This window comes from Ictidomys tridecemlineatus, chromosome 8, assembly GCF_052094955.1.
Source record: "Ictidomys tridecemlineatus isolate mIctTri1 chromosome 8, mIctTri1.hap1, whole genome shotgun sequence".
NCBI lineage: Eukaryota > Metazoa > Chordata > Mammalia > Rodentia > Sciuridae > Ictidomys > Ictidomys tridecemlineatus.
The window spans coordinates 132,322,828-132,349,146 of NC_135484.1; the positions used below are offsets into that span (position 1 = coordinate 132,322,828).

Genomic DNA, 26,319 nt, shown 5'->3' on the forward strand with positions numbered 1-26,319 from the left:
TTCCAGATAACAATAGTCATGTGAGGAGTGGTAATATTATCAGGCTTCGGCAGGGAAGGGGTAGGGATCCAGAGACCCACAGCAGTTATGGCTGTAACATTAACCCTTGGCTGCACAGAACTGACCCCAGAAAAGACTTGGCAGGCAATAGAGTATAGTATCCTGAAGCATGGATGTTTCCCTTGCAGGATGACAGGCTGGGTACAGAAGTTCTTAGCCATGCCAAGCAAGCATGGCTAAGAGAAAACCCAGGCACTGATTCTCAGACTGGCCCAGTGCCAGACATTGGAGGTCAAATGCACAATGAATTACATACTGTTGCATTTTAAGGAAAGTTATAAGCTCTGGTCATGTTTGGGAGTTTGAGGGGTTCACAACCTTGTTAGAATTCATCCCTCTTAGCTCCTGAGTGCTAATGCATGCACATCCTACATATCAGTAGTATAGAACACGTACTTGTGTTACCTGTCCAAAGTGACTGGCCTTTCTGAAAATCTTCAGAGGCTGGAACATCATTCCACCTTGAGTTTTCACTATAGGAGAGCAAAAAAATATATAAGAATTTTGTGAGATCTACCTGTTTGAAGAAAAATAGGGCTAGAGTCAGACAGGTTGACGTGGGGAAGGGTGAGGTGGCAGTGCAGTGAACAGGTGGCATAGAGTTCAACCAGGAAAGGACTCAGTAGGTAGGAAGTTTCCACACTGACTCTTGATGCTCACAGAAAAGTGAACCTTTAATATTGAAGATAGTGGAGGAGGGATTTTACTAGGAAAACAAAGTAGTAGGCTGGGCCTAGAAGGAGGAGAAGTGTTAAAGAACTTCCCTGGTTACTAGTCGTGTCAAGAAACAGAAGTGGTTGGAAGGGCCTGGTCTGTACGGAAGGAAGTGAGCCACTGCCTTTCTCCGAAGCCCACAGCATTCTTCTGCCCATGTTTTGGTGATTATTTTTAGAATGGTTGTTTTACTCTTATCTTGAACCAAGATTTTGCCATACTGCTGAACTTGTCAATAGGTGATAAGAAATTTGATTCTACAAAATCAAATTATAACCTATTCAGGGTCAATCAGTTGTCAGGGCAGATGCCCAACTGTCCTGCTGACCCAGGATATCAACTTTGTTAGGTACTGAGCGCTATCTTCAAGGTCCCAGGCAATGATCATATTTAAGCATTGAAGGTTCTGCAGTTTAGACAAGTAAGAACAGACCCAGATGTCCAAAGATCTAAAACCAGTTTCATTTATCTCAGGCCAGTCATTTTAACTCATCTACACCTCAGTTTCTCCCATTGGAAAAATGCCTACCTTTCAGATTTGAGATCAGCATATGTATGTAAATATATTCTCCATGAACTCAAGGCACTTTAAAAAAATAAGGGTATGTTTCTACTTAAAGCGTATTAACGTATCTTGAGAGTTATAGAAAAGATTGTTGAAATAACAAGCTTTGGTGCCCAGGAAGCCTATTCATTGCTCAGAAGATATGCTTATATGGAAGGACAAAAGAGACAAAAGGATACAACAGCTTCCTCTTTAAGTTCCAGGGTCTCATGGATCAGTGCAAATATTCTAACAAAACTAGCTCAAACACGGTCATCCCTGGGCTTTAAGGACTACTCATAAGGTTAAATCAGCACTTTTATAACCCAAATATGTAAAGCAGTCCTGTGAAGCCTGGTGGTTCTCCTCTTAACCCTTTTCCTGTACCTGGATCAAAGTGTGACTGGAATCTACCTAGTTCAGGAGGCTCGGGGCAATGTGGTGCTCAAGCACAATATTTGGAGCTGAAGGGCAGAGAATATGTTCACATTGTTGTTTCTTGTGAAGTCCAACAGTAGTACAACTTCTGTTTTGGCTGCAAACGGAAGTCAAGACCATAATTCATCAAAGTGGGGAAAGCTGGACAGCCTACAACTGAGACTCTTGCTTATAGGAACTTGTATGGCTCTTTAGGGAAACTTTTGCTGTTAGTCCACTGGTAACTGCAGAGCTTACGCATAGGGGAGGCTTTGGACACCCTAATATCCGTAGTTCTAAATGTTATTACTGTTTTGAAGTTATGTGGAGATTGTGAAGTTCAGTGTGGAACTTTGAAGTGTATATGGTTTGTTCAAAGACAGCCTATCAAATACCTTGATTTTGCTTTACCTATTTTAAGTGTTCCACTGGGAAGCATTGCATTTTTTTAATGAGAGTCTTAGGTCTGTTTTCTATTGTTATAACAGAATATCTGAGACTGGGTAATTTATACAGAAAAGAGGTTTATTTTGGCTTATGGTTCTGGAGTCTGGAAATCCAAGATTGGGCCACCATCGCTGGTGAAGGCTTGTGTTGCTTTTATAACATGGCAGAAGGAGGAAGGACAAGCAAGTATGTTCAGAAAAGAAAAAAGAGGGTCAGACTTTTGTGATACCTAAAACCCATTCCTATGGAAAAAAAAAAAAAGCATTAATCCATTCTTGAGGGTGCTGTCCCTATCACCCGAACATCTCCCACCAGGCCCCACCTTCCAACACTGCTATACTAAGTAATTAAGGTTCCAACACATGAATTTGCAGGGGACCCACTCAAATGATAGCAGTGAGAATGTTTTCATGATATAATCAAAGATTAACCTAAAGTTAATGCTTGGCAGAATCACAGACTCTCTGTGATCTAATCATTTAGAGTACACTGGATTTATTATTCACCAAGTATTAGGAGGTAATAATGAACCTTCACTTTCTGTATTATTATCCAATGTGGATGGTCAGGAAACAGATATTCTTAATGTTCTATAAAACAAAAACCAGAGAAATTATGTCTGTCACTTGTAAAGCCTGCTCTGGGGAACCTAAACAATTAGAAATAGTAGCTCTTTAGTCTAGCCACCTTGCATTTCTGATGCCTAAGAGTTCCTCTATTCAGTGAAAAAAATAAATTCTGGAAGACCATATTGCATATTGTTTTAAACTTATATATCAATTTAAAATATTATTCCAACTTTGAAGATAATTTTGTATTCTAAATCTTACCCTACAAATCTCTAAACCAACGGGAATTATAGCTGGTATGCTTAATAAGAGATATGTGACCTTTGAAACTGACTGCTGTCACTTGACAGTCAGTTGCTACAAACTGCCCAAAAAGGTCAGCTGTTTGTCTTGGCCTTAATCCTCAAGAATCTCCCTCTTTGATCTTCCAGGAACTCAAAATGCAGAAACCTGGTTTGAGATAACATTAAAATAAAATTTTAGCTCAGTTCCCCCAACCACCTAGTCTTGCCAAGTCAGGAAATGTAAAAGTTCAAGTTTTCAACATCCTAATAGCCCCAAAGACCCAGTATGGTGTTTTTGTATGATTTTGTTTTAATTAGAGACATCCTCAAGTGGGTGACAAATGCACATACTGCATGCTCCCCGAGCGGCAGGTGTTGAGGGGTTAGTGAATTTAAGCTTTTGGAAATATACATTTGCTTTTGCTTTCTCTCTGGGTTTTTATAAGTAAGTCTTCTTAACTTCTCTCATCTACAAAAAACTCACAGGATTGTTATAGTATTAAGCAAGATGATATAAGCAAAAGTGTTTTTCGTTAAACACTAAGCATTTCCAAAAGCTAGATTATACCTTCTATCTACTCAAGTAAAAAGTGTTTATGTAATTTGAGAGTGAATGGTTGAGTGTATATTAACCTGTATTTGCTCATTGTTATTTCAGTATATATTAAACTGGTAATAACTATATAAATAGCATCTCTTTCTTCCTCCTCTGTCAAGTCCAAGGGAGTTTGGTGTTTACCAGGCGATAGAGTCCATAGGTTGCATCATTACAGTAGTCTTTGTAACATTCAGTGGTTTGAGAATTGAGCAGGTCTCTAAATTTCTTGAGGTTTTTGTGGAGAGTAGAAGCATTAGCAATACAGAGAGCTTCTATTTAAAACATCAGGAAACTTCCTTGCCCTTAGTCTACCTCCCTATCTTTTTGTCTATGTTTTCTTTAGTTTAACTGATACTATGTATACTTCCAACTCCCTTTTTCTTTCATTTACTTTTTTATTTATGTTAATTATTAAAGAGTAATTCTGTAAGTTCAGAGCTAGATGAGCCCTTAGGCTACTGGGATCTAGTTTTCAGACAATTCCTGAGGACTTTGCCAGCCCACAAAGTAGCATTCTCCTAGTCAAAGAAAAAATGAGAACTCTGGAAAAGGTATAATAGTCTCTCATATGACCTTATTTATTAACCCAAAGAACATTTAGTCTTAGACTATGTCCTTATTTTTTGGTGTTGAATTATTCCTATTTGAAATGATATAGTAATTGGTAGGGAGTTGTTTAGGAATATATTTATTTTGTTTGTCAAGTTTACTTCTAAAATGACCTGATCTGGCAAAATAAAAATACATGGCATATGCACGCCCCAAAATATGTGTGTGTGTGTGTGTGTGTGTGTGTGTGTGTGTGTGTGTGTGTACACTTTCACCCCTTTGGTACTGGGAATTGAACCCATGGACTCACTCATGCTAGATACATGCCTTATGCCTGAGCTATTTTTCACCTTTTTTTTATGTTGACATTATATGAGATATAAAAGTCAGGGAATCATTGATATAGATGTGGGTTACTTCTCTGTGTTTAATGCTGTGGATTGATAGAGCAGCCTCACTATATCTGTATGGTAAGGAATCTTCTCCTGCTGCTTCTGGGATGAGGGGAATTTGAGGGCTTCACCTGCAGAGTTTCAGCTGGAAGGTGGGCCAAGGTAGTTCCGGGGAGCCTGGAATAATTTTACCCCAGGAGGAAGCAGCTCTGATCTGTGACCCACCTTCCAGAATCTGAGCCCAGATAAACAGCTTACCCATTTGCTTCCTCTTTTTTCTTTTTTAACATACCACTCTAAGGGAAAAAAATATATATATATATATATACATACATACATATATATATATACACACACACACACATACATACATACACGCATGCGTTTGCCTTTCCTGGAATTTTCTCTATTGCTTTCATTTGTATACTTTCCTCTACATATAGACACACACACATTCATATTCAGTTGAAGACACACATTCATATTCAGTTGAAGAGAAGGGGGCGCAGCCTGCATTCCTGTAGTCTTCACTATCAATATAGCCTAGTCTGGTACCACTAGTTCTATGGTAAACTAGCTGTCATTCAAGGTCTCAGCCAGATCCCTGGGCTCCCACTCCAGCAAGCAAAGTTCTCGTGAGTAGGACCTGACTGTTTCCTGTCCTACCATGGGGATCATAGCCTCCAAATCTCACGCTCTTGGAGCAAGAAGTAATTATTGGCTTTGAAAATGAGAATCCTCTGATGTGGTTTATGAGAGCCATCCACTGTCCTTCTTGAACTCTCAGAAGGTCAGAAAAGCCCATTTGGTCACTGACTTTGTTGTCTGATGCAAAGAGATGGGGGTGAGTGCCACTGGTCATTGAGCTGGAAGGGGGACAGTTGGCTGCTGCTGGGCTGTTTGCTGAGTCCACATAGAGGCCACCTGTCTGTGGACACACTCCTGCCACTCACTAAGGTGTCCTCCCAGGTCTGTCAGCAGAAGCAGGGCATGATGACCCCAAGGTGCTGTGGGTAAGTGTAACACACCTGGAAGTCATGCTTCCTTCTGGATGTTCTTAGCTTATTTTCTGCATATAGAGCTTATAACATGTCTTTGTATGGAAGCAATCAAATAAAGAACAAGAATAGGGAACTTGCCTTCATTGAAATAGCTCGCGGTGGCATGGTGCCTCAGATTTGTGCTTCTGCTTCAAATCGGAGTTGAGCAATAGAAGAACCCAGGCCGTGGGTATTTCCCACTGTGGAGGGTGTCTAATGACCAGAGCTTGGGCTTATGTCATTGGCTTCCCTGGAAATAAACCCCCCCACACCCACCGCACACTGTCAGCCACACACAGTTTTATACCAGTGAGCTTGCCTGCCTCCTGGCTTTTCCTGGAAAAGGCATTTCTAGCAATGTCTGCCAAACTTGGCCTCGTGCCTAGTTATGTGCATGAGTCAAGTTTCACAATGGGGTTCTGAGCAGTCCCCCTCAGGAGTTTTATTCATACCCCTGGACTGGGACTGTGAGCAGCCCTTTCCCCCAACAGAGTGTTGGATGGGAGCCATATACCATGGGTTGTCTTGTATTTAACCCTTGTTATGGGCAGACCAGAAGGAGGAAAGAACCAGCAGGGAGCCAGGAGTGGGGAACATCTCCCCTCTGCTTCCTAGATTTCTTTGCTCACCTGTTCTGGACTCAGGGTAGGTTTGGATATTCCCCAGATGAGCACAGCCTTCCCTTATTTTAAAGGTGGAGGATCAACAGCATAATCTATAGGAAGCCTGATTTCATCATACCTGTGGTTTGCAATGTACAGGGGTAAAAACAAGTTGTCCTACTTTGAGCCTTCAGTAAAGAGATTTAGTTATTCTCTTTGTAAGACCTTGATGAGCCCCTACCAGCCATGTTTCCAAGACTCCAAGTCCTGCTCTGGATCAGAGAGGGTCCCTGCTAACTTGTGTCTTCACAGTGTTTTCTGAAGGGCTCTGTGGTTTACTCATTCATCCAGGTAGTTGTCATCATTTCTAGATTTGCTTTTGCTATTTTGGCTGCCAGTGCTCACAGACCCAATGCTCCCCAAACGGGAAGAGACCCCACAACAATAAGCAAGATCAGAGGTTACAGCTGTGTGAGGATCTCTTGGGGGTCACAGTGTGGACAACCTGGTGGACAAAGGAACATGCCTTCCCTGGCCACCTCCTGCAGTCAACCAGTCTCTGCGTCTATTAGAAGAAAAAGTAGGTCCTGGTCTTCATCATGTGGTATTAGGCCCTAACTTCCTTAATAAGACTCCTATAGCATAAGAATTAAAACCAAGAATCAATAAATGGGATGGATTCAAACTAAAAAGTTTTTTCTCAGCAAAAGAAAAAATCTGTGAGGTGAACAGAGAGCCTACATCTTGGGAGCAAATCTTTACCCGTCACACATCAGATAGACACTAGGATATATAAAGAACTCAAAAAGCTAAGCACCAAAAAAACAAATAACCCAATCAATAAATGGGCCAAGGAACTGAACAGACACTTCTCAGAAGAGGATATACAATCAATCAAAAAATATATGAAAAAGTGTTCATCATCTCTAGCAGTTAGAGAAATACAAATCAAAACTACTCCAAGATATCATCTCACTCCAGTCAGAATGGCAGCTGTTATGAAGACAAGCAACAAGAAGTGTTGTCAAGGATGTGGGGAAAACGGTACATTCCTACATTGCTGGTGGGACTGCAAATTGGTGCAACTATTATGGAAAGCAGTATGGAGATTCCTTGAAAATCTGGGAATGGAACCACCATTTGACCCAGCTATCCCATTCCTCGGTCTATACTCAAAGGATTAAAATCAGCATACTACAGGGACACAGCCACATCAATGTTTATAGCAACACAATTCACAATAGCTAAACTGTGGAACCAACCTAGATGCCCTTCAGTATAAGAATGGATAAAATAATGTGGCATATATACACAATGCAATTTTACTGAGCAATAAAAGAGAATAAAAACATGGCATTTGCAGGTAAATGGATAATGTTGGAGAATATAATGCTAAGTGAAGTTAGCCAATTCCAAAAAAACAAATGCCAAATGTTTCTGATATAAGGAGGCTGACTCATAGTGGGGTAGGGAGGGAGAGCATGGGAGGAATAGATGAACTCTAGATAGGACAGAGGGATGAGAGGGGAAGAGAGGGGGCAGGGGATTAGCAAGGATGGTGGAATGTGATAGACATCATTATCCAAAGTACATGTATGAAGACATGAATTGGTGTCAACATACTTTATATACAACCAGAGATATGAAAAATTGTGCTGTATATGTGTAATAAGAATTGTAATGCATTCCACTGTCATTTATTTTTTTAAATAAATAAAATAGAGAGAGCCCTGGAATCTGAATAACCTGGGAGCTACTTCTAGACTACACAAATTGTCCCAGAGTTTTATAAATTGTTGAATTAGTTGCTGTTATCAGGGAGAGTGTATTTAGCCATAAGTAGAAAACTGTGTTCTCGATTAATTAGCAAGCAGGGAGAGGCTCGGCTGCGACCAGGTGGAATCCCACCAGCCAAGCCCGCACTGACCCCCCGGGCTGAGTACGGGAGTTTAGACGGGGAAGGAAGCGGTACAGTCCCATCCCCCGCAGCGGACACTCCACCAAGGGAATCAGCAGTCAGCATCTTGAGCAGCTGATATATCCACCCATTCTCCGACAGATCTCAACAACAAAACAGGTGTGTGGCACTCAGCCCATCCCCCATACATCGGGAACTCGCATAAACTCTCTCCTAGGCTTGCCGGGGGAGGGAGAATCAGAGTGAGCCTGCATAAAGACTAGGGGGGAACTAGAGGCACCTGACCTGCAACCCCCCCACCCATTTGCAGCCAAAAGGAAACCGGTCTGGCTAGAGCTGGGGGTGGGGCAAGCAGGAAAATCCAAAGGACAGAGTGCCTGGGATCCCAATTGCCAACTGTGGGACCCCGGAGATCCAGGCCCACTGATTCCTGCGGCCTGCCCTGCGGCTACAGAAGGCGTGGCGCCCCAGGGAAGCCATTAATTAGCAAGCAGGGAGAGGCTCGGCTGCGACCAGGTGGAATCCCACCAGCCAAGCCCGCACTGACCCCCCGGGCTGAGTACGGGAGTTTAGACGGGGAAGGAAGCGGTACAGTCCCATCCCCCGCAGCGGACACTCCACCAAGGGAATCAGCAGTCAGCATCTTGAGCAGCTGATATATCCACCCATTCTCCGACAGATCTCAACAACAAAACAGGTGTGTGGCACTCAGCCCATCCCCCATACATCGGGAACTCGCATAAACTCTCTCCTAGGCTTGCCGGGGGAGGGAGAATCAGAGTGAGCCTGCATAAAGACTAGGGGGGAACTAGAGGCACCTGACCTGCAACCCCCCCACCCATCTGCAGCCAAAAGGAAACCTGTCTGGCTAGAGCTGGGGGTGGGGCAAGCAGGAAAATCTAAAGGACAGAGTGCCTGGGATCCCAATTGCCAACTGTGGGACCCCGGAGATCCAGGCCCACTGATTCATGCGGCCTGCCCTGCGGCTACAGAAGGCTAGCAGGAGAAACCAGGAAGCTAGAGGCAAGGCCCTCAAGACTGGGCAGCTGGAAATTGCAGGCCCGCCGGCGACAGTTCACCCACTGCCCGCATAGCTGGGTGGTAGGAGAACACCCGGCCACAGGTGACCGATCACCCGCCCGCGGCCTGTGATACTGGGCGGCTAGAGACCGCCTGCCTGCCGCGACTGGGAGCTGAAATCAAACAGAGACAGTGCAGTCACACCACCTCATCAGGACACCCAGGCAAGGAACTGGGGCCAGTCATAGCAAAGTAGTGTCGTCACTGGAGCTGGGACGTCGGATCTTCCTTCACAGTGGAATCCACGTCAGCAGGCATAGTTTAACAACACTAAGGAGAGGCATCAGAGTAAAACAGAACCAAAACAAATCTATAGAAGAGAACAGAAACACGACAATCAAATAGAGCTGGAAAGCAACGGGGACAGCATGAGAAAACAAGGGAAAAAAGGAGTACAAACAATGCAAGACAACTTAATTCTACAAGAGGACATAGAAACATCAGAAGCAGGGATAGGGAAAGAACTCAAGGCATTCCTAACTCAAATGGAAAGGAATATTAGAGAAGACATGAGACAGCAAGTCCAAGCAATAAAAATATATTTTGAAAATGAATTAAACAAACAAATTCAAATGGCAAAGAACGAGCTCTACCAGGAGATAGAGATCTTAAAAAAGAATCAAACTATAATCCTAGAATTGCAGGAAACTATAAACCAAATTAAAAACTCAAACGAGAATATTACAAATAGACTTGATCAAGTAGAAGTCAGAACATCAGATAATGAAGACAAGGTTTATCAACTTGAAAAGAGTATAGTCAACACAGAAAAGATGCTTAAATCCCATGAGCAATCTATTCAAGAGATATGGGATGTCATTAAAAAACCAAATTTGAGAGTCATCGGGATAGAAGAAGGCACAGAGATTCAAACCAAAGGAATGGACAGCATATTAAATGAAATAATTGTAGAAAACTTCCCAGAGATGAAAGATGGAATGGATTGCCAAATCCTGGAAGCCTACAGGACCCCAAACATTCAAAACTATAATAGACCAACTCCAAGACACATAATTATGAAGATAGCCAACATACAGGACAAGGAGAGAATATTAAAAGCTACCAGAGAAAAGAGACAGATTACATTCAGGGGTAAACCAATTAGGTTAACGACTGATTTCTCAGCACAGACTTTGAAAGCGAGAAGATCCTGGAACAATGTATTTCAAACGCTGAAAAATAATGGATTTCAACCAAGAATACTGTATCCAGCAAAATTGAGCTTCAGATTTGACAACGAAATTAAAATCTTTCACGATAAACAAAAGCTAAAAGAATTTGCAGCAAGAAAACCAGCACTGCAAAGCATTCTGAGCAATATACTACAAGAAGAGGAATTGAAAAATAGTGCCCAAAACTAACAACAAGAGGTATCTCAGTAAAGGAGGAGGAAAATAACCAAAAAAAGTAAAACTAGCCAAACTAAAATAAATAAATAAAGAAGCATGACTGGAAGTACAAATCATATCTCAATTGTGACTTTAAATGTTAATGGCCTAAACTCACCAATCAAGAGACATAGGCTAGCAACCTGGATCAAAAAAACAAATCCAACAATATGCTGCCTTCAGGAGACTCATATGATAGGAAAAGACATACACAGGCTGAAGGTAAAAGGTTGGGAAAAATCATACCACTCACATGGCCCTCGGAAGCAAGCAGGAGTGGCCATACTCATATCAAATAAAATCAACTTCAAACCTAAGTTAATTAAGAAGGATAAAGAAGGACACTATATACTGTTAAAAGGGACCATCCACCAACAAGACATAACAATTATCAATTTGTATGCACCAAACAATGGAGCTGCAATCTACATAAAACAAACGCTCCTCAAGTTCAAGAGTCAAATAGACCATAACACAATAATTACGGGTGACTTCAACACACCGCTCTCGCCATTAGACAGATCCTCTAGACAAAAACTGAATAAAGAAACTATAGAACTCAACAGCACAATCAATAACCTAGACCTAACTGACATATATAGAATATACCAACCATCATCAAGTGGATACACGTTCTTCTCAGCAGCACATGGATCCTACTCAAAAATAGACCATATATTATGCCATAAGGCAAATCTTAGTAAATATAAAAGTGTGGAGATAATACCATGCACCATATCTGACCATAATGGAATGAAATTGGAAATCAATGATAAAAAAAGGAAGGAGAAATCCTACACCACATGGAAAATGAACAATATGTTATTGAATGATCAATGGGTTACAGAAGACATAAAGGAAGAGATAAAAAAATTCTTAGAGTCAAATGATAATACAGACACAACATACCGGAATCTATGGGACACAATGAAAGCAGTTTTAAGAGGGAAATTCATATCCTGGAGTTCTTTCATCAAAAAAAGAAAAAACCAACAAATAAATGAACTCACACTACACCTCAAAAACCTAGAAAAGGAAGAACAAAACAACAGCAATTGTAGTAGAAGACAAGAAATAATTAAAATTAGAGCAGAAATAAACGAAATTGAAACAAAAAAAACCATTGAAAAAATTGATAAAACTAAAAGTTGGTTCTTTGAAAAAATAAATAAGATAGACAAGCCCTTAGCTATGCTAACAAAAAGAAGAAGAGAGAGAACTCAAATTACTAATATACGGGATGAAAAAGGCAATATCACAACAGACACTACAGAAATACAGAAGATAATTAGAAAGTATTTTGAAACCCTATATTCTAATAAAATAGAAGATAGCGAGGATATCGATAAATTTCTTAAGGCATATGATTTGCCCAGATTGAGACAGGAAGACACACACAGTTTAAACAGACCAATAACAAAGGAAGAAATAGAAGAAGCCATCAAAAGACTACCAACCAAGAAAAGCCCTGGACCTGATGGGTATACAGCGGAGTTCTACAAAACCTTCAAAGAAGAACTAATACCAATACTTTTCAAACTATTTCAAGAAATAGAAAAAGAAGGAGCTCTTCCAAATTCATTCTATGAGGCCAACATCACCCTGATCCCAAAACCAGACAAAGACACTTCAAAGAAAGAAAACTACAGACCAATATCTCTAATGAACTTGGATGCAAAAATTCTCAATAAAATTCTGGCGAATCGAATACAAAAACATATCAGAAAACTTGTGCACCATGATCAAGTAGGATTCATCCCTGGGATGCAAGGCTGGTTCAATATACGGAAATCAATACATGCTATTCACCACATCAATAGGCTTAAAGACAAGAACCATATGATCATCTCGATAGATGCAGAAAAAGCATTTGACAAAATACAACATCCCTTTATGTTCAAAACATTAGAAAAACTAGGGATATCAGGAACTTACCTCAACATTGTAAAAGCTATATATGCTAAACCTCAGGCTAGCATCATCCTAAACGGAGAAAAACTGAAGGCATTCCCTCTAAAATCTGGAACAAGACAGGGATGTCCTCTATCACCACTTCTATTCAATTTAGTTCTCGAAGTACTAGCCAGAGCAATTAGACAGACAAAAGAAATTAAAGGCATAAAAATAGGAAAAGAAGAAATTAAATTATCGCTATTTGCAGATGACATGATAATTTACTTAACAGACCCAAAAGGATCTACAAAGAAGCTACTAGAGTTAATAAATGAATTCAGCAAAGTGGCAGGATATAAAATCAACACGCACAAATCAAAGGCATTCCTGTATATCAGCAACAAAACCTCTGAAATGGAAATAAGGAAAACCACTCCATTCACAATATCCTCAAAGAAAATAAGATACTTGGGAATCAACCTAACAAAAGAGGTGAAAGATTTATACAATGAAAACTACAGAACCTTAAAGAGAGAGATAGAAGAAGATCTCAGAAGATGGAAAAATGTACCCTGTTCATGGATAGGCAGAACTAACATCATCAAAATGGCGATATTACCCAAAGTTCTCTACAGGTTTAATGCGATGCCAATCAGAATCCCAAAGACATTTCTTGTAGAAATAGATAAAGCAATCATGAAATTCATATGGAAAAACAAAAGACCCAGAATAGCAAAAGCAATTCTAAGCAGGAAGTGTGAATCTGGAGGTATAGCGATACCAGAGCTCAAACTGTACTACAAAGCAATAGTAACAAAAACAGCATGGTACTGGTACCAAAACAGGCAGGTGGACCAATGGTACAGAATAGAGGACACAGAGACTAATCCACAAAGTTACAACTATCTTATATTTGATAAAGGGGCTAAAAACATGCAATGGAGGAAGGATAGCATCTTCAACAAATGGTGCTGGGAAAATTGGAAATCCATATGCAACAAAATGAAATTGAATCCCTTTCTCTCGCCAGCCACAAAAGTTAACTCAAAATGGATCAAGGAGCTAGATATAAAAACAGAGACACTGCGTCTGATAGAAGGAAAAGTTGGCTACGATCTACATATTGTGGGGGCGGGCTCCAAATTCCTTAATAGAACGCCCGTAGCCCAAGAGTTAATGACAAGAATAAATAAATGGGACCTACTTAAACTAAAAAGTTTTTTCTCAGCAAGAGAAACAGTAAAAGAGGTAAATAGAGAGCCTACATCCTGGGAACAAATTTTTACCCCTCACACCTCAGATAGAGCCCTAATATCCAGAATGTACAAAGAACTCAAAAAATTAAACAATAAGATAACAAATAATCCAATCAACAAATGGGCCAAGGACCTGAACAGACACTTCTCAGAGGAGGACATACAATCAATCCACAAGCACATGAGAAAATGCTCACCATCTCTAGCAATCAGAGAAATGCAAATCAAAACCACCCTAAGATACCATTTCACTCCTGTAAGATTGGCAGCCATTATGAAGTCAAACAACAATAAGTGTTGGCGAGGATGTGGGGAAAAGGGCACACTTGTTCACTGCTGGTGGGACTGCAAAATGGTGAGGCCAATCTGGAAAGCAGTATGGAGATTCCTGGGAAAGCTGGGAATGGATCCACCATTTGACCCAGCTATTGCCCTTCTTGGACTATTCCCTGAGGACCTTAAAAGAGCACACTATACGGATACGGCCACATCAATGATTATAGCAGCACAATTCACAATAGCTAGACTGTGGAACCAACCTAGATGCCCTTCAATAGATGAGTGGATAAAAAAATTGTGGCAGCTATACACAATGGAGTATTATGCAGCACTAAGAAACGACAAAATCATAGAATTTGCAGGGAAATGGATGGCATTAGAGCAGATTATGCTAAGTGAAGCTAGCCAAGCCCTAAAAAACAAATGTCAAATGTCTTCTTTGATATAAAGAGAGCCACTAAGAATAGAACAGGAAGGAAGAGCACGAGGAAAAGACTAACAGTAAACTAAGACGAATGGGGGGAGAGAAAGCAAGAGAGAAGGGAAAACATATGGAAATGGTAGGAGACCTTCAGTGATACACAAAATTATAAGAGGTTATGAGGGGCAAGGGGGTGGGGGGAAAAAAAAAAAGGGGGAAAGAATTGAACAACAGCAGAGGAGGTAGAGAGGGAAGATGGGAGGGGAGGGGAGGGGAGGGGGGATAGTAGGGGATAGGAAAGGTAGCAGAATACAACAGTCACTAATAAGCCATTATGTAAAAATGTGAGTATGTAACAGAAGTGAGTCTGTATTATGTATTTGGGGAGTACAAAACCCAATTGAGTCAAATGTATGAAAGATGATATGTCTTGAGCTCTGTAATGTTTTGAACAATCAATAAAAAAAAAAAAAATAAAATAAAAAAAAAAAAAAAAAAAAAAAAAAAAAGAAAACTGTGTTCTCAGGGATAGAGGCCTTTGCTAGGAAGCCTGCTAGTAGTACTCCCAGGCCTGGGCAGCAGACCCTGGATGTCCTCTAGGAGTCTGGCCTTTCCATCCTGTGTCCTTTCACTCTGGGGAGTTGTCACTGTGGTCACAGGTGGTGATACAACCTTGAGCATGGTTCTTGCCATTCCCTGGCAACAAACTAGAGGCAAAGATCGATCAATTTCCTTTCCTCGGGAAGGGAACACTTTTCCAGAAATCACCACGTACATGTAGCCTTCCCTTTCCTTCTCCATTGCCGTAGCTGGAGGAAACTAGGCCATTCCCCAGGCCTGAGCTCTTTGCTGTCCCCCACAACCGGGGCAACTGGCCATGTCTGGCCACATATCCAGTACTTCCAGATCAGAATGCTTCACTGTCACCTCTCAGTGGCTGGTTTTGCTTGAGAGATAGGAAGCTCTATCAGCACCAAGCCTTCCTTCTCTCCTGTAGCCCACAGTGGGAAGCCCAGCACCCCATTTCACCCCTCTTTGCACTCAGTTTTGCTGCCTGGCTCCTCTGAGGTCTCTCAGTACTAAAACTTCAGATTTCAAGATTAGAGCAAGAATGCTTTCTTGCCTGCTGTGTACAAAGCCAGTGTTTGGGGAAATGTTGCAATTCTGAGTCACTTGATAAATTTATATTCTGGGAGCATTTGTCTTTAGGACATTTATGGAAAGCTGATCTTGCAGTGTCATGCTATTTAGACCCTTCAGGTAAGAGTCTGGAATCTTTGGGTTAGCCTACTTGGACTTTCCACCTGAAGCAACACTTTGGTTATGGACAGAACATGGGTGCCTGGGTTCCTTATGTATGTATGTATGCAGGTTTAAAATGTCTTCTACCTCCCATTCATCCCAATCTCAGTGAGCACCTCCAGTGAGGCTTTTGGGTTTCTTCTGTAGTTAGTAGCTGAGAGTTGTTACGCCACACCTGAGCTTCCCGTTCTGATTCATTGCACTTGCCCTCTCATTCAGCAGTCAGAAACATCATCTTATTTGTCACTGAATGTCTTGAAGCTTAACAGCATCCCAGGTAGATAGTCAGTACTCAGTGTTGAAATGGAAATGTATTTAGTTCATGGGTAGCTTTTGGTGTTTTACTGCTGTAGAAGCCAGTCAAAGATAGAATGTACTTTAAAAGCAGGTACTTGGTCCACTGGAGTACCTGCAGTTAGGCCACAGCTCAGTCCAGAATGCTGTACATTTAGTATAGGGCACACACACCAGTTGGGAACTCATCAAAGTGGGTCCCCATATTTGTATCTCAAACAACCCAGCATTTGAACTTGACCTCTGAAAAGCTGCTCAGAAAGGAGCGGCCCATGCCTGTGAGCAAGGACATATAAATAGGCACTTCCTCAACAGTTAGGAGCCGAATAAGTGACTAGTGAAAGGGGTGGCCCAAAAATCTGAGGGTCAGAAGAAGGAAGGATTGTGGCATTAATAATCATTTAGAATTTCAGAATAGGTTGATACACATGACCCGGTCCACCCCGTGAGGGGTCATGCCTAATCTCTGAGTTGCATTCCCCAAAATACAGGGAATGGCAGAGCAGGGATCAGAGGTGAAATTTCCATTTCCCCATAGCTGTAATTTCCATTTCCCCATAGCTGTCCAGTGACATACAGACAGAACTACCAAAATCTGGAGAGTCCATTGTGGGAGGATGCTTTTAGGCTTCTCAGGTTGTCACAAGTAAACTAGCTTCTAGGACAGGGAACACACGGCCTGGACGCCTTCCTTATCTAGTTCACTTGACTCTACAGCATTCACAGCCAGCATGAAGGTCCCTGGTTGAGCCATTGATTCGGATTGAACATAGCAGGCTGAGCAGAAATACCAGTAAATGACAGCTTTGTGTTTCATGGATGCTCTGTAGAGAGATTCTAAAAATTCCACACCATGGGCAGCCTTCCCCAGACTTCAGCATGCCTGTGACCCATTCTAAGGCTAACGCAGCCCTGGTCCCAGATAGTTGACCAGGTTTTGAAGGTGTAGGACTCGAGCTCTTTCAGAAAGGTGTTAGGTGGATTTTTCTTTTCATTATATGTTGAGTAAAGTCTATGTCACTTCTCTCTCTCTCTTTCTCTTTTTTATCCTGTGCCTAGGACAAGACATTTCAAAGAAAGTATTAAATTCATTCATGAGTGCAGACTCCAAGGTGAGGGCTGTCTGGTGCACTGGTACGTATGTTTCTTTCTGAATAATACCTTACTTAGTATTTTCTGCTTAGCTTGATGTCTCGTGAGTGTCTTTCTCTGTGTGATTCTTTCATCTCCTAATGTTTTTTCCTAAACCCAGAGTCTCAAACACACATTCCACCTCTCCCAGATATGCATTAGTCATTGCCTGTTTTTGTTTCAACAAAACCCTACCTGGTTTTGCTTTTCTTTTGTTGTTTTCCATTTTACTCACTGTGAGGATTTCTATAGGGACTGTGAGGGTTACTAGTCAACAGACACTGTTTTTTGCTAGCCTGTGTCTTAACATTTCATCAGAAGGGCCTCCTGGAAACAGTGTCCCATGGACACCAAGAGACAACTACCCATTCTGTAGGTTCATCCCTGAAACCTCAGTGACCTTTTCAAAGCACTGTTTCTTCCTAGAGAATTTTGATTGCAAATGTAGGTGTTTAGTAATGTGTTACTGTAACACCAATATGACCATTTCCTCTCCATTTACAGCCTGGGGCTTTTAAGAGTGTTTGGCTCACTACTTTTCTTTGAAACAATCTAAATAGACTCAGAATTAGTTTATTGACAACTGTCTACCTATACTCTTCTATATTTTATAGAGATGGTGGGGGGAGAGAGAAAGAGAGAAACAGTGTTGATGCACCCTATCCACGGATTCTGAATTCATGATTCAACCCACCATGAATCAAAATCATTCAGGAAAAGAAAATGTTGCCTCTATATGAAACATGTACAGACTTATTTTTTCTTGTCATTATTCCTTAAGAAATACCACTATTGACATAGCCTTTATGTTGTATTTCTACATTATAATCCAGAGGAGATGTAAAGTATGATGGAGGATATGTGTGGGTTCTATGCAAATATTATGCCATTTTGTATAAGAGACTTGAGCATTTTGGTATCTGGGGTGTGTCCTGGAAACAGTGTCCCATGGACACCAAGAGACAACTATGCACACATATACATACTGTGAAAAGAAAGTTACTCTACATACTCAACCCAGAGAATGCATATAAAATTCTTGGTCTTAGGCCTGGAAAATATTATATCTGGCACATGGTGAGTTCTCAGGGGAATGTCATTTGTGTTACCAGTAGTAATCATGGTAATAGCTAATTTGTCTGGGGAACTAGTAGTCAACATTCTGGATGCAGGGCTCTGTTGTCTATGAAGGTGCAGGCTGGACCTGCCCCCTTTCCCTTTGAATAAGGTGTGACATTAATTATCTTAAAGCACAACAATCTTTTTTGACTTCGCCCAAAACAGCCACCCTTGCAGTGCAAAACTCTTTGAAAATGTGAAGCCAGCTCCTGGGAGTGTTGCTGCTAAGGTTGGTGGCAGCCCTGTCAGGACCGAGAGAACGCATGCATGGTAGCCAGAGAAGCCACTTAGGACAACTGCAATGTGTTCTGAAGGCTAGTCGGGGCATGAGCAATTTCAGTGACTTCGAGAGTGGTGTTCTGCCAATTTATACAACTTTGAAATAGTGTGATTTTTTTCATTTCACTTTTTAAAAGAGTAGGAAATGTGACACATACAAATGGTTGTTTTTTTATGTTCAGTTACATTTGACTTTAAAGCACCTATGAGTGCATTTGGAGGTAAAATAAAGAGAAGTTCTGAAATTCCAACCCCTGGGCTTTTCCATGCTCCTGGTGAATTCAGATATTCAGGGTTATAGCCTTGCTATGAGGGTTTATTTTTGTAAAACTCCCTTAGTGTTTTTTATTTAAAGTCCTTATATAAAGAACTACTACTTAAGAGTAAGGTAGTGGTGTTATTATTATTATTATTAATTATTTTATTATTATTTAAATATGTGTTGGCCAGATAGTCTAGAAATTCTTATTTCACACCACCATATACATCTAATTATAAGGCTTTTCTAAAAATGAGACATTTGCTAGACTTCCCAATCTTAAACCGTTGCTGGAACACTCTAAGTCTGTCAAAGCACAACTTTTCTATGGTTGCCTTAATTTGCATATGTATTTTAAATTGGTCTCTATGTTAGTCAACTTTGTGCCACTGTGACCAGAATACTATACAAGAACAACTGAGAGGAGGAAAATTTTATTTTAGTTTGCAGTTTAAGAGGATTCAGTCCACGGTTGGCCAACTTCCCGGCAGAAGTATCATGGCAGAAGGGCCCAACAGAGGAAGGTTGCTCTGCTTATGTCAACCTAGAAACAGAGAGTGGGAGAGGAAGGGGTCCCGGAGAAAATAAACCCCTCCGGGCATGCCCTCGGTAACCTGCTTCTTCCAACTAAGTCCTACCTCTCAGTAGTCCATCCAGCTACCAGTGGATTAATCTATCATGTGAATTAATTCACTGATGAGGTCAGAGCCCACATGATCCAATCAGTACCTATGAACCTCGCTACACTACGGACCATATTTTTAATATGAGCTTTTGGAAGACATCCCAGATCCAAACCATAATAGTTTCCTTACTTAGCCTGCTGGAGTTGACCGTTAGTGCCACAGAGCATTTGACCCCAGGCCCCAGAGCACTTGCAGTGTGCCTGCTCTAGTATTCTGCTCAATTATGTCAAAAAAAATACAAAAGTAAGATTTTCTAAGGGCTTCTGGATTTCATGGGTTCTAAAAATCAGTTTTATTCCTCATGTCGATAAGAAAACCAAACCAGACTTTTAAAAACCATGACACATTCTAAACTAATGCAGTTTATAAATGGACTTGTTCCACAGGTCCAGGAAGCCTCAAGTCCCCTTGGTATATTTGAGTTATTTTATTTGACCAAAAAAATAGGAAGTGTCTGAGAAGAGGTTCAGGAGCAATTGAACATCATAAGGTAGAAGTGTCTGTAGCTCTATCCTATAGAAAATCAATGAAGCATGAGGCCAAATGTTTAAAGGATGCCTGAGATCTAGTGGCACAGAGTAGGGGGAAACTGTTATGTTTCCAAAGGATTTCCTGGTAACATACTTTCATGCTGTCCATGTGTAATCCAAAGCAGGAAGACTCCCTAAAATTAGATGCTCTGAATCCCCAGCCCCAAATGGGTTGGGTGAACAGACCCATGGTTCCAAAACTGCCCTTGCACTCATGACCCTCTCCATTCTGCAGCTTGGCTGGGGTCTCCAGGAGTGTGACGCTGGTGATTGCTTATATCATGACCGTCACGGACTTTGGCTGGGAGGATGCCCTGCACACTGTGCGTGCAGGGAGATCCTGTGCCAACCCCAATCTGGGCTTCCAGAGGCAGCTCCAGGAGTTTGAGAAACATGAAGTCCACCAGGTAAGAAATGCTCATTTGCACGAGGCTTTTCAGACGCAGGCAACTGCCCTGGGACAATTCCTTCAGTCCCAGAATCAAGAAGGTTGGAACTGAAGAGGCCCACAGAGGATATTGGGTTCAAGGGTGCTCACCTTTATCCCCACAGAAGTTGTCACCAATCTATTGTGCCCCAGCTACAACCATAGGGTCTTATATCCCTTGTCATTTTCCTTACGCCTGGTACTCCTAATATTAGCATGTTCCTCTTCCTTTCAGTGAAATATCATTTTCTTCATTTGCTTTGCTTGCTTGCTTTTCTTTTTTGCTTTTAATTCATTTAGCCTTTAAGTTTTTAAAGATGTATTTAGCCAAGAGAGGGTAGTAGGGAAATTGTTCACCACTAATCATGTAAACTCAGATTTTAGGTTCTTCTTTATAAAATTACTGAATTGTAAAAATTCTCCATGTTTTTCTTCTGGATTCAGCAATTTAATCTTGGCTGCCAGTATTAAACAGATAGCATGAAGACACTTATTTCTTGTAAGGAACCCTCAGCAACAGACAGTAACTGCTGCATCCAAGTCTGTCAAGTAGATGCATTGATTTGACTTATTTTTATGTCCTCAGGCCCAAACCTTGAAGGAATAGTTATTTCTGTTAGCTGTGATTGCCCAGTGCCCTTTGATTTCCCTGTTTACGTGTGCCATCATCTCGACCATTAAGTAACAGGTGAAAATCACAGTGAATGAAGGTGTGTGACATTTCAAATTTATTTCCAATTTCTACAGTATCGGCAGTGGCTGAAGGAAGAATATGGGGAGAATCCTTTGCGGGATGCAGAAGAAGCCAAAAACATTCTGGGTAAATATAAAGAGCAAGGGCGTGTGGAGTCCCAGCCTGGCACCAGGCGGTGGAGCAGCTTTTCGGCCTTGCCTCCCCTGGCCTACAATAACTATACCACAGAAACCTAACACAGAGGGATCTGGTGCCTTCCTTCCTGCTGCTTGTCTTCCGGGTTGCCTGCAGGCTCCCTGTGGTGTGCTGGTGTGCTGGCTACTTCCTCCAAGGACTGCAAAGTGAATGACCACTGCAAAGTGGACAGCTCAGGGCTCTTTCCCCAGTGACCCCACCCAGTCCCAAGTCCTTTTACGTCACCCATCTTTCCCCCTGACCTTGGATTATGGCCTCACCTGAGCTTGCTGTACCTGGGATGCTACTGGGCTGACACACACACACACACACACACAATGTGTGCACATGTCAGTGAGTGCATATGTACAGCACTGAAGAACATGTGAGAGTGTATGCCTGTGAGCATGTAGAAGGGTATGCATTGTGTGAGGGTGTGTGCAAGTGAATGTGTCTGCGTGGGTGAGCTCTGAATGTTCATATTGCTGGGAGTCATAAAATTCATGCTGCCAGGATTGGCATGGCCACCTTTCCCTTTGGCTCCAAATGGAAGGCATTTGAATTTGACTTCTGAAAAGCTTCTCAGCAAGCAGCATGGAATGTATTCTATACCTGGGAGCAGAGGTTGAGAACTCAGGGGATGAGCAGCTGAAAGCAATAGCCTCTCCCAGAACCTGGGATGGTATAGTGGGGAAAGATGGGGCCCAGACCCCTCCTGAGGGAAGGTGGCTCCAGGGACCCTGGAAAGTGTTGGGGGGTGGAGGGCATACTCAGTATTGCCTCAAGCTTAGTATAAGTGCACCAGGCCCTGTACTCCTTGCTGCCTCAAGCCAAGGCCACCCATCATGTGTCTGGGTTCTAAGTGATGTTTGTTCCATGTAAGACTGACCTTGATTGAATTCCATGATGAGCAGGAGTACATCAGCCAAACTTGGCATACATTGTTGGGCCCTTCCTGTCTCCTCCTGTCCAGCTTCATGCACTCCCAGCCTTGCTGTTCTCACTTTGCAGGGCCTTTCTCAAGGTTTGCATGTACCTACAGGAAATGGAAAGGAAGAATATTTGTTAGACACTGTAGATGTTTGCATTTCAAAATGCCTGATCATTTATTAAGTTCCTTGGTGTATGCTGTGGATTTGATCTTTGATCTCAGCTACCTCATTAAATAATGTTTGAAAAGTTTTTGTGTGTGTTTGTGTTAATCCAGTGAATTCTGCCTCATAATTCAAAATGTTCAGTTCTGATTGCTTTTGAAGCCAAAGGGGAAGACATCAATATCATTGAGCTGCTTAAATTTTTTACTTGGGTTCCCATAATGCTTTCTGAAGGGCAAAGTTCCACATTCAGGCTGTGAGAGCACCCACAGTTTGCAGCTAGGCAACAGGCATCCTGGAATGCTGTGCCCAACTCAGTGGTCAATCCTTTATACCAACTTAAATTTCTTAAGCACGCAGAGCCACAGGAAAAAAATATACTCAACCTCTCCCTAAAAAGATGTTGCAACCTGGGTTCTCCGAATTCCACCACAAAAAGAGCTCCTGAATAAGAAGAGCAATTTTCCTGTTCATGTAGAGGGTATGTCAAAGGTGAGCTCTTTGGGGACCAAGGAAAACAAAGTCTCTGACTGTGCACATGTACAGGCCCCAGATGTGCAACCAAAAAGGGAAATGTGGCCCTAGAATCATTTCTTCAGCTAAAACAATTTGCCTGTTGAGTATATTTTTTTCTGTAAACCAAAAGAAATGTAAATATGCTAACAGAAAAAGCATTTAAGAGGGCTAAGGATGTAAGTCAGTGGTATAGCAGTTACCTAGCATGTATGAAACACTGGGTTTGATCCCCAGCACTTCAATGAAAGGACAGAAAAATATTAAGGCTATTAGAGTGAATGGTTAAATATGTGTAAACATTTATGAATGACCACATATATTCCTGTAGGTTTTGAATTGTTTTTATATTTGTTGCCAGTAATGTTCTTTCTCCACAGCCACTCCAGGAATTCTGAAGTATTGGGCCTTTCTCAGAAGATTGTAATGTACCTGAAGTTTCTGAAATATTGCAAAGTTTAGGCTGGTGCTGCCAAAAAGAAAAGCAACATAGAGTTTATTTTTAAGTGTCCAACAGTGGTTTTGTAAACTTGCATACATGTCTAATGTTGTAATACGTTGAGAACTGTGAGATTATTTAGCAAAAGAAAATATTTTTACCAAAACTCCACTTCTGTGTCTGTTTTTTTAACCTGACTTTTGACGCCCATACAACTATCTCAAGAGCCCTCTTGCACTGTTTTGGTTACTGTTTAGGAATTGTAAATTGTTTCTCATGAACAACTACTCAAGGAGGAAGCCAGTACTGGGGGATTGTGCAGTGTGAACTCTTTCCTCATGTTCTTAAATTCCCCAGCTTGGGAAATGTCTCTTGATGTATGTTTTATCCCATGGTTTGTGTTCTCCACAGTGGAATTTACCAAAACCTACACATTTTTGTTAATAAAGGGCAACTTAACCAAGTTCAACATCATGTGCAAGGCATTCTTCCTTTATTGGAGCTTGAAGATCACATGGGTTTCTATGAAGGCTAACAAAGCAAGATTGAACCTGCTACAGGCTCAGTTCAGAGGCTGTTTTCCTCCAGTAGATAGTACAATAGAGACTAGGAAAGACAAATCAATGTCTCCATAGCAGAAAAATTGATCCTTGGACAGGGGGAGTAGCTCAATTGGAAACCACTTACCTAACCAATGCTCAAGGCCCTGGATTCATTCCCCAGCACTGAAAATGCATGCACACACACAAAAGACACAACGAAAAATTGATCCTCAATGCAGGGTTAAAGAAATTGAAGTTATACTTTGCCTGAGCGGAGTGAGAACCCTGGAATACTGCATTTAACATAGGAATACACAAGCCCAACTATTTCATGAACATTTGCCACACATTATTCGCTATTCTAATTTGATGCTCAGCTTTTAACTTGAAAGAATACAAACTGTCTTGAACCAGTCACGGTAAATGGAGATGGCCAAGCAGACAAATGGACTTGAGAGGAGGGAGGTGGAGGGGGGAAAGTCAAGCACTCATGGTGACTGTAGAGCCATGAAGGCTTAGTGGCCTGTCTACTCTCTGGGATCAGAGTGCCAGTGCAGTTGTTCTTTTGTATCAGCATCTTCCAGCGCTGCATGATGGTATGTGTGCCTCTGCCTTCATTAAGTTAGGTGTGAGGAAAATGTTAAAGAATGACCTGACTGAGTCCCATTCAGGGCCACTGAGTTAAGACTGTTCAGGCACCTGGAACACAGTCCCAAGGGCTAGGCTCATGAAAATTAATGTAGAATTCAAATTTCAAAAGTTCTTAATTTATTGGGGAGGAGAAAATGCTGGTTTTGCAAAGACTAATCCCCTAGAAAGGCTGTATCTCTTCCTCTCATCAGAACTTTTGGGAAATCAGTGTATCCCTTGAGTATTGTGTAGGGAACATTTTTTTCAAATCTAACTTTTATCATTGCAAAAGCACACCATACCATATCAGAGGTATACAGACATGAGTTTGAGAGCTAAGGGCTTTGTCCTGATCTGGCCATGTCCCCAGGCAAGAGTGCTATTGCCACAGCCAAGGAAACATGTGCCACCCATGGTGTCTCCACCACCCCATCCCTCTCCTGCTTGCTTCCTGAAGCTGCCTTTCCTGTGTCCTAGGCAGACCACCCCTGTTCGTGGACTCTACCCAAGGGAATTTGGACATTTAAGTCACATTTTTTGGAGCACCCCCCCCCTTAAAATTGAATTTACACTTTTCCCTTACTAGGGGATCCTGCTAGAGGCCCTTTAAATTTTATTGAGTGCTGTCTAGTTTCTATGTGCCAGGGAACCCAATTTCCACTTCTGGGATACTTCATATCACTCATCCACAGAAACAGCTATAGACTGGTGACTGAGGTGTGTGTGCACATGTGTTTTATTGTTTGTTTATTATTATTATTATCTCAAAGAACTTCTTAGCTTCCAGGGGAGTCACATGTGCCGTGCCTCAGAGCATGCTGAGCTCAGTCAAGTACCTAGACACTTGGGTGGCTTAGGCAGCAGGTACCTGGCATCACACAAGGAGATATCTGAGCCCACATTCCACAGCCAGAGGTGGTCATCAAGTGCTCTTCTGCATGCCAGCCTCCAATCACAGAAATAAGGAACACACCAAGAGCCACACCCCTGCCATCCTACATCATATGGCTCCTCCCAGAGTTATTAATAATTTTATTGAGAACATGCTTTCAACACACTTGTATTTATATATGTACTTAACAAGAAATCACCAAGACTGCAGAGGGTGGTTCCTCTTCCCTTTCCTTTTTATTGCCCAGAGAAAGGATGAAACAAAAGAAAAGAAAGAAAGAAACTTAAAAAGCCTGTCACTTGTCACTTGGAAGCTTTATGCCCTTCTTTGACTCAGTGCAGTCTCCTTGTCCTCAGATGCACCAAGACACAATCCAGGGTTGAAGAGGGTCACACACTGGCAGTGTCTCATCTTGCAGAAAGGGCTAGAGGCCTCGCTTTCTTGTTTCCCAACCCCTGCTTGAGGCTTTTGAGTTTTGTGACAGCAAATAGTAGGACATAATTATTTCAGTGTCATTTCTACCAGTATCACAATTAGTGTCCTATTTTGCAGCTCAGGCTCAACCAGCTGTATTAACATCCGACAGGTTGCAAGTGCTGAGCCCATGTCACTTTCCATATGGGGAAAGAATTGCCAGCGCATGTTTGAACATCTGCAAGTTAGGGTTTATGTTGGCTTCAGATCTCTATGCAAACTGTTGATCATAAGAGTTAGTAGTTCACAGTTAACTTTCCTGAATCTTCAAGTTCGGTTATTAGAGTTGGGACGTCAAAAGAGCTATTTTAGCAGATGCCTGAAAGTACAGGGCAGTTCAATATTCTAATTGTAGTGACTAATGACTTAGAGCTTGGATTAGTAGAAGA

At 41.7% G+C, this 26,319-nt stretch overlaps 1 protein-coding gene across 9 annotated transcripts in view; it reads left to right on the top strand.

Moving 5' to 3' along the window:
* Dusp22 (dual specificity phosphatase 22) overlaps positions 1 to 23,861 on the top strand; it is a 68,803-nt gene extending 44,942 nt beyond the window's left edge. For 5 of the 9 annotated variants that reach the window (XM_005335154.5, XM_013362806.4, XM_078020431.1 and 2 more), the window contains 3 exons: positions 17,107 to 17,181; positions 20,287 to 20,458; positions 21,226 to 23,861. In XM_005335154.5, the coding sequence (XP_005335211.1) occupies positions 17,107 to 17,181; positions 20,287 to 20,458; positions 21,226 to 21,408 (430 nt within the window). In that variant the 3' untranslated portion in view covers positions 21,409 to 23,861. The remainder of the gene's footprint in view (positions 1 to 17,106; positions 17,182 to 20,286; positions 20,459 to 21,225) is intronic. The other 4 variants (XM_078020432.1, XM_078020433.1, XM_005335155.5 and 1 more) reach the window with 3 other exon arrangements.
* Positions 23,862 to 26,319: the final 2,458 nt, after the last annotated feature.